The sequence below is a fragment of the Medicago truncatula genome, chromosome 3 (assembly GCF_003473485.1).
Source record: "Medicago truncatula cultivar Jemalong A17 chromosome 3, MtrunA17r5.0-ANR, whole genome shotgun sequence".
Classification (NCBI taxonomy): Eukaryota; Viridiplantae; Streptophyta; class Magnoliopsida; order Fabales; family Fabaceae; genus Medicago; species Medicago truncatula.
Window position 1 is genome coordinate 34,781,856 of NC_053044.1, and position 9,638 is coordinate 34,791,493.

Consider the following 9,638-nt stretch of genomic DNA (forward strand, 5'->3'; position numbering starts at 1 on the left):
ATGACATCCAAAACTTCATGCAATATCACAAGGTGTTTCATGCAGACACAATGGATCATTTCATACCAATAGTAATGGGAAATTTTAAATCCAAAATAATCTCTAAAATCATTGTAAGTAGACTTGCAAAGGTGATGCCAGAAATTACATCAAAGGAGCAAATAGGATTCTCAAGGAAGAAATATCAAAAATTGTGTTTGTATGGCTTTTTAGACCAAAAGAGTTTTGGTGGTATCATCTGCATATCAGAGTTTTAAAGAAGTTTGGATTCAACAATACTTTTTGTAATTAGATTGGAGCAATCTTAAAATCAACAAAGCTATCTCTCAACATCAATGGAGCACAACATGGATATTTTTCTTGTTAAGAGGGGTGAGGCAAGGGGACCCTTTGTTCCCAAAGTCATAAATGGTGCAAGATTCAGTAACATACTGCTCCCTTGGAAATCAACTACTCCCTCCGTCCTAAATTGTATGACGTTTTGGCCATTTCACACGTATTAAGAAATGTAATTAATATTGTGTGGAAAAGAGAAATTATGAGTTGTTTTACAAAATTATTCTTAATAAATGATATGGAAAAGATAAATGAAATAATTGAAAGAAGAGGGAGTAATTAATAGTTAAGGATATAATAGGAAAAGTAACATTAATATTTCATTGGTTTTGTAAAACGATAAATAATTTAGGACAATTTTTTTTTCCAAAGCGACATATAATTTGGGACGGAGGGAGTATTTCACAAGTAATCTTCAGTGTCTCAAGGTCGGCAAACAATTCTTTTCTATCAACTAGTTCTTCAATCAAAGAATTCATTATCCTTAAAGCTCTTAACTGCCACATTCATTCTCCAAAGACAAACATCATAAAGTATTTTATTGGATTTAAACTTTTTAGATTTTATTTGAATTAATGTAAGAACAAATGTTTGTGTTATAAAGTATTTTATTAGATCATATAAATAACTTAATTTATAAACTATTTTAGTTTATATTACAATTTTCCTTTATTTTGTCAATAAACTATATATGTTTAAAGTAAAATATCAAATATTTTTTATAATAAAAAAATACATGGGTAGAAATATAGTAGTCCTTAGTTTGGATGTCATTTCTACAATGTAATGTTTTTTTACACTAATTTTGCAACAAAAAATAAATTCTTTTATAATTGTCCATGATAGGTTATAAAATAATGGAAATTTATTTATAAAGGAATGTGTTCTTATTTTTTTTATTTTTTTTGAAGAAACCAAAGAATAAGGAATGAGTTTTAAGAGACAAACACAACACAACACTTTTTTTTTAAGTGTGCTAAAGAGACAAACACAACACTTTGATATATTTAAGAGACATTTCATGATAATTTTGATTTCATGAAATGTTTTTTACATTTCCAAAAACGACAAAAACTATTTAACTGGTGTAAGGAGAGAATAAAAATTATAACTTATCAAGTAAAAAAAAAACAATTGTTTACATAGAAAGGAAGATGGCTGAAATTGTCAAGTTTATTTACGTTATGATAATCTTTCTTTACCTATTTCTTGTCTCAACAAACATCGAAGGTAACACAACTTTTATCCTTTTCAAATTTCTCTCTTTATTTTCTAAACAATACTTCATTCCATTTTAGTTACATTCTTTTATTCTCTTTTTTCATTACAGCGCGTCAAGGATGTAAAATAGATTATGATTGTATAAAAGTAGTGTGTAAAGATGGTCATGCAGCGAGGTGTATAATGCGTCGATGTGAATGCGTGGAAATCTTGAACCCAATAGATCTTGGATCAACATGAGTCTGCATCTAGTGTTGGACCAAAGAGAGCACACAAACGTCCTAATAGAATATTTCATGAGTTGTAATTTAGTTATCGTTTTGGCACCCAATAATTTGAATATTTTTCTCTTTTAATTTCAAAAACATTGTAGTTATGGTTTTATACTCTAATATAATGGTAATGAAATGAAATAAGGCAGAAAATAATTATATTTAGATTGTCTTCTTTAATTTTCTCTTAATTTTAAAGATATCATTGTGTCCTTCAAATCATGCATATCACTTTTTCTTTCTAACCTTGCAGTTCATACCATGAATATGGAAATAGGTTATTGTTGGTCAGCTACGAGGTGTGGAATAGCTCGTAATACATGATATCACACTGACTTTCCTTGGTCTGTCAAAGTGGTCGTACAATCGGCAATGGTATCTGGAAATTGGGTGTGCCCCTTGAGTATCTCATTGTCATAAAAAATATTACTCCCTCCGTTTTAAAATGAGTGTCGTTTTAGCCAATTACACACAGATTAAGGAATGAAATGAAATAATTATTAGACATAACACTTTTACTAAACTGCCTTTATTTTATTAGAAAAAGAAAACTTAAAGTTGCAATGAAAATTGTGTGAGAGAAAAGTTGAAGAGCATAAAGTTGAAAGAAAAAAATTAAAGTTGTATTAGAAATGTAAAGTGATATTCATTTTAAGACAAATTGTTGGTGAAGAGCAAGTATCATTTCGACAACGAAACCATACACAGTGTTATGTGGTGTTGGTGGTACTAAGTTGTAATCATGTTTTTTTATCTTCAATTATCCAAATTTGATAATGTATTGCGTGAACCAGATTACGAGTGTTAATCGGTGATGACTAACTGGTTCTTCCATCTTCCAGGTATGGTGGCAGGTGATGCTAGGGACAGTTTTGTTGTTCTTCCCATAGGTGATGCCACTGGTCTGAAGTGATTAAAAATAGAAGAGCAAAGTTTGGGAGTACATGCAAGCACGTTGATGCTTAAGTAAGTATAAGAGCAAAGAGTGTGAGGCATTCAAAGGATAAATAGTGTGTACATTGTTGGTGGAATGGTGGTGAAAAATGCCTTTTGTTGGCTTCGGCACAGAGTTGTTGGAGAGTTTATAAGAGGTCATTACAAACGGTGCGTCATCGATGTCAAGCTCTTGCGTCAATTACTAGTCGTTGAGGCGTTGCACAATAGAGAATCACAAAGTAGTCGCTCGACGATGGGTCTAAAGCTCTTGCATCAATTACTAGTCGTTGAGGCGTTGCACAATAAAGAATCACAAATAGTCGCTCGACAACGGGTCCAAAGCTCTTGGACCTTGGGCCAGTACAAAACAAGTCATTTTGTCAATGGTTTTACTTCACAATTTTTTAAATAATTCATTTTCACATTTTTGTAAACATTTTTCAAAAAAAAAATACTAATAAAATCGCATGAACAATGCACCGACAATGATCCTTAAAAAATACACCGACAATGAAAAATTAAGATTAGCCAGCTGCCCCGCGTTGGAAAAGTTCACTGGTTCCTTGAATTGGAAGATGTACGTAGTCAGCTCTTAATAATGCAAATACCTACTGCTAAAGTATTTTTATTTTTAAAAGAAAAGTTCTTATTATAAAATCATCGCAAACAGACCCTAAAAAAAAATAACTAAGCCATATTTTAAGTTAAAAAAATAAAAATAAACGTATATTTTATTATTTTCCAACAGATGCATATTTTCTCTTGCCAGAGATAATTTTTTCGTTTAGAAAAATATCTAATGGTACACACATATGTCAAGTTTCTTGTGTTTGGAAAAACTCATGTCTTAATCGAATTTTGTCCAAACACAAGACTTAGAAAAGTGCACCTTCTATATTATACTTCATTCGTCCCAAATTATAAAAAAAAAAATGTATTTTCTTTTGATGTGTTTGGGTTAGAAAAGGTGCAAATGTACGGAATCACAAATCTACAAATTGAAGCTTTTGCATTTCACGGTAAATTTTACATTGGTAAATGTGATAGACTCGCATTTGATGGACTAAACGTCAAACCAAACACACTTTGTTTTAAATTATAAACAAAAAAGACAAACTTTTGTCATACTTAATTGTGTTATTTTAAAAACAAAAAAACATCTTTTTAAAAGGAGAACAAAAGAACAAATAACCAATGAAAATTGTTCTCCTCTTTTTGTCATACATTTAATTTGTCATACATTTAATTTGTTCTCCTCTCATTTTCTTTATAACAAATAACCAATGAAAATTGTTTTTACATCTTCCCATAGAACTAATTCCAAGGAGAACAAAAGAAATTATACTTCAAATTACCATGTTTTAGTTTTTTCAATAAGTGTGAAATAATTTTTTCTACTTATAATTTGAGACGGATGAAGTATGTAAAAGAAAGACAAACATATGTCTCCTGAATATAGTTAAGGTGGCAAGGACGTTGGTTGAAGTATGTAGGAGACAAAGTTTGAACCACAGATTTTCCATTAAACTACTTGTAAAAACAACAAATAAAATATTTTTTCTTTAATCTTTTCATTTTCGTTAACTAATAGTACTTTTCGCTTAATATTATATCAATACTCTATATAGGGAATATGAGATTTTGGACTGATTTTTTTATTATTTTAATTATACTTTTAAGCAAATTTTTCTATAATAATATTATATTGTTGGTGTCATCAGAAAAGATAAGAATTTGAATTATATTTGCTATGTTGTTAGTGTTATTAATAAATATAAGAATCTACATTATATTTGCTAAGTGTTGGTGTCTTTGCAGAAGTTAATCATGTTTTGTTAGGTTTGTTATAATTTGAAATTTACAAAATGTCTAATCACTATACTTTTAATCAAAAACAAAATTTCATAAAAACATCGTTCACAATTGACAAGCGGTGGTGCAATAGAAAAACATAAAGATAGACACATGAGTATCTGTCTTTCCGCTAGTTTTTATAACGAGTCTAAGTCATTTTTACGAAACTGGTTTTTATAAATTTTAATTAGGTATTATATTATGGAGTTAATAGTGTTTTACCCCCCTGTAATATAAGTCATTTCCGGTTTTTCCCCCTTTAAAATATTTTTTTTGCATTCCGTCCTTGTAATTTGAAATTTTTTTGGTTTTAGACCTTCATTAAAAATTTTGCCCCCTATAATTTGAGGAAATTTCGGTTTACCCCCTACAATTTGAGCAAATTTTGGTTTACCCCCTTGTTAATTTGAGAAAATTTCGGTTTACCCCCTCCCATATCATCGATTTTGTACAGTCAAAATTCATGAAGGTCCAAAACCAAAAAACTTCAAATTACAAGGACGGAATCTAAAAAGAAAATTTTATAGGGAGAAAATCGAAAGTGTCCTATATTATAGGGGGTAAAGCACTATTAACCTCTTGACCAAAAGAAAAAAAGAACTATTAACCCTATATTATACTATTATTTTTACTCTTTCTTTTCTGATTTATCATTTCCTTTTTTAGGGGAGATATGCCTGTTTTATCATTTTCTATCAATCAAATCAATATTTTTTAATAAAGAAGAACATTTTAAAATTTTTACTAATAAAAATGAAAAAACATACAATATTTTTGTTTTGACATTTGTTGTATATAATAAGAAAGATTACATGGGATTTTTTGAACTATTAGCCATTTGATCATAATAATAGTCGTGATCGTTTTATCCTATAAAACTGAATTAAAATCCAAAACATTTGATCTCGAATCAACGAACAAAATTTATTACAACATGAAAACTCTACGACAATGAATCCATATCCAAGAAAGACCCAACTTTTTTCTCTTTTGCAAAGTATAGTAGTAACATAACAGCAACACATTATAAATAGAAAAATTTGTAAGACAAATCAAATGTGAACATAAAATAAAGCAGAATAAAAATAAGGGTCTTGTTAACGAATGCTCTAAATATATTATTTAAGGTTTTCTAATTAAGAAATTATTCTTTGAAAAAGTTTAACACTTTAATTTCCGATGCATTGAATGCACCATTTAAAGTCCTTAAAGAATATCCTTAAACACTCGTTAGCATTTCCCAGATGTCATTAGAGGTAGACATTAACACAAACATCCACAACAAGAACGACAAACAAATAGATTGAAAAGCGTCAATACATAAAATTTATATCTTCGGATTTATTCAACCCCAAGACATTGAGAAAAAGAGGGAAAATAGATTCATCATTGTACTTGTTTTCCCTTTGAAACATAGCAACATGGTTCCATTATTTCTTTTCCTCTTTTTCTCCTTAATCCTCTTTGTCCATTCTTTTTTTTTTTTTTTTTTTTACTTATGAAATCGAACATAGGGCACCACGATCCCACAAACATCATACTTATCACGCACATCGACAAAAATTAGCGGAATAGGGGTTACGGAATTTAGGCCACGGCGTGTGGCTAATAGGAAATAGTTTTACTATAAATATTTTATTCATACATTTTAAATAACACATACAATCAATCAAACAAGCTTATTTTCACAATTTATCTATTTATCTTTCTAATTATATTTATGCATTTTTTAGTGTTGCTCAAAAACCTAAAAACAAATGTACCTAATGCTTGACTAGAGTAGGTAGGGGACAAAGTTCCTCTCTTAGTAGGAGAGTCGGATAAAATAGTACATGTGGCCGCCGCAACTAGAGTACCCTTCATGGCTCGCCACCAGGTGACGAAAGCATCAGTTTCCCTGAGAAAATCATATAATAGTTCCATTCAAAAGCTTTGGAGTTTCGACCAATTAAGGTTGGAGATATAATGAACCTCTTCAATGCCTATTTCAAGTAGCTTTTCAAAAATCTATTTTTTTCTAAGTACAAGGAACTCAAGTGAAAGAGCTTTAAATCTTAAAAAAAAAAATTGATTTTTATGTTAGTAAACAAACAAAAATAGCTTTAGCTTTAGATTTTTTTTTTAAATCTCTAAAAAAAAATCTCTAGATTCTTTTAACTCAAAATCTATTTTTTTTTAAAGCTGAAACAAACACACTCAATATCAAAATCCACTTGGGTTGGTTTGATGGTATTGATTTGGGATCTAGAAGTGTGCTCCTCCTCAAAATTTCGGGGTTCAATTCTTCTTGGTGTCAATTTAGATGGATTAATATATAGTTAGAAATGTCACATAAGCATTTGACAACTGCATTATGACTAATCTAGTAGTTTGGTCAAACTTAAAGGATCTAGAAAAGTATTTGGCCTATATTTTTATAATGAGTCCCTATCTTACTCATCTTTACAAACTCTAAACAAGTTTTATCTTTACTTGATGTTGGGTTTTAGTTTTTTCCAATACTTAATCATCTTTTTGTTTTAGTATTTTATAATTTCTTATCAATCAATAACTTAATTTTTTAAAGAATAAATTTTAACAACTTTTCATTATTTTTATTGATAAAAACAAAAACATTGACCATTTCTTTTTCAACATTTGTTTTACGTAATATGAAAGACAAAATGAAATTACCTATGTTATCAATTGTTTGATCAAAATAAACGGTCAAGATCATTTCATTGTATAAAACTAAATTAATCTCTCAACCGCTTAGTCTCAAATCAACGAACGATATTTGTTCCATATGAAAACTCTACAAGAAAGAATCCACCCCCTAAAAAGCCCTGTCTTTTTTCTTTTGCAATGTTTAATAACATAACAACAAATTAATTATAAATTCCCTCAAAAAAAAATAATTAATTATAAATAGAAACTTTTATAAGAGATATCAAAGTCAATCCAAATGGAACATAGAACTACTAAAATGAAACAAAAATAAATAAATATGATTGAGAGGTAGAAATTAGAAACACATAGATACAACAAAATCATTATCATAGGATCCATTCAACTCACAAAACATAGAGAGAGAGAGAGAAAAAGAGGGAAAATAGATTCATCATTGTTCTTTGTTTTCCCATAGAAAAACATAGCAACATGGTTCCATTCTCCTTCTTCCTCTTTCTCTTTTTCTCCTTAATCCTCTTTGTTCATTCTTCTTCCATTTCCAATATCCCAAATTTCGACCCTGACACTGATCTCTACGGCGATGCAAAGCTTTTCCCCGACAAAACCGGAGGTGGGTCCCACGTCAAACTCACCCACCACTCTTCTCTCACCGCCGGCCTCCTCCTCCGCCGTCAACCTCTCACATTCACCGATCCCATCTCCTTCTCCGTTGAATTCACCTTCTCCATTTCCCACGACGCCGGCGATGGTCTAATCCTTCTTCTCATCCCCGGTGATCTTGCCGCTGCTTTCCCCGGTAATGGCTCCTATGGTCTTGGCTTCTCTCCTCCTACTCCGACGAACAGCTACCTCGGCGTCGAATTCGATACCTCGAAGGATGATAATGTTGGTGATCTGAATGCTAATCATGTTGGTATTAATCTAGGAAGTCTTGTATCTGTTGCTGTTGCAAATGTTTCTAAATCGAATTTGGTTTTGAATAGTGGTGAAAAGTTGAAATCTTGGGTTGATTATGATAATGGATTACATAGATTGGAAGTTAGGTTAAGCAAATTGAATGAAGCTAAATCTGAGAAACCAATTGTTTCACATAATATTGATTTGTTTAAGATTTGGGGTAATCAACCTATTTTTTTGGGTTTGAGTTCTTCCAATGATGCACATTCTATTCAGGTTGTTCGAGTTTATTCGTGGAAGGTTAATTTGAAGAATGGTACAAATTCATTGCATTCTCAACCTGTTAATCCTAATGATGAACAAGAACAATCGAAGCTTGATGCCGCGAATAGAAGAAAGTATCGTCCTTTGACGTTTCTAGCCGGTGTGATTTTTGGGACAGTTTGTGTTGTATTGGTGACATTTGTGGTTTTGTTTATGTGGGTGATATTTTTCCATAAGCATGAAGAAGAGTCTCTTGCTAAATTACCTGAACATCCTTCTGATGTAAGGTATGAAAGGATTGATGTTGCTGTTGAAAAGAATGCTGAAGATCATGATGAACAACATTAGAACAAAATAGGAGGTGATGTGAATTCTTTTGTTTGGTAGGGAAATTGTGATATTGTTTCTTATTGTTGTTGTTCTTTTTTCTTTCGATACAAAAAAAAAAATTAGGGTGAGGGCATGGTTCCCCAGTCCAAGGCAAGGAAGACCTTCAGGCGCGTACAAAAGTATTTACATTTACCTCCTCCAAAGGCTCTAGTATGGCTCGAACACGTGATTTTCGGGTCCAAGACATGTTGTTTTAGAACAAGCCTTTGGAGTTCTTTTGTGTTTATATTTAATGTGGAAAATTCTTTTGTAGGAGATTATGATATTGTAGATCCATTGTAAACAAAACCTTGTAAAGTATTTGTACTTCCTGATTGGGAACCACTTTTCATTGATTAAATCTTGTTTATAAATGTTTGCACTTTGAATTTTGCAATTTGTGATCCTTTGCAGCATATGAAATTGCCATGGTTGCAACTACAATTGAATTTGCAGGTGCATTACCATATTTTACTTGTCATTGTTTACTCCCTCGTTTTTTTGGTTCGACAAAAATTACTTAGGTTAGATATTGTAATCAGCAGCTTCTAACAAAGTTTCGTTTGGTTTGCGGTTGTCTAATAAATTCTCACGTCCCTATGCCTTTTCAACTTGAATTTTAAGAAGCTATAAATTCCTGCTTCGAGTGGACGTGCTATGTGTGGGAGTTCCGTCGCAGTTCCAAACATAGGCTAATATTGGTATGTTTGAGTAACACATTACACATGTAAAGAATAATCGTGAGAAATTCAAAAGATATGTAAGAGAATCATTTTAAATTGGAAACCAAGAAATTTTGTGGTGAGTTTGTTGCTAACA

General features: G+C 31.1%; 1 protein-coding gene and 1 long non-coding RNA gene across 2 annotated transcripts; both read left to right on the forward strand.

Moving 5' to 3' along the window:
• The first annotated feature begins 1,366 nt into the window (after nt 1-1,366).
• LOC11410340 (uncharacterized) lies at nt 1,367-3,168 on the forward strand. Its single transcript, XR_003010316.2, has 3 exons — nt 1,367-1,566; nt 1,667-2,219; nt 2,672-3,168. It is a non-coding gene; the product is annotated as an uncharacterized lncRNA (long non-coding RNA).
• Nucleotides 3,169-7,616: 4,448 nt separating this feature from the next.
• On the forward strand, nt 7,617-9,223 carry LOC11409740 (lectin-like protein At1g53070). The gene has a single exon (XM_003600786.4). It carries the CDS (start codon nt 7,758-7,760, stop codon nt 8,796-8,798), a length of 1,041 nt encoding a protein of 346 aa, XP_003600834.1. The 5' UTR covers nt 7,617-7,757; the 3' UTR covers nt 8,799-9,223.
• The last annotated feature ends 415 nt before the right edge of the window (nt 9,224-9,638 follow it).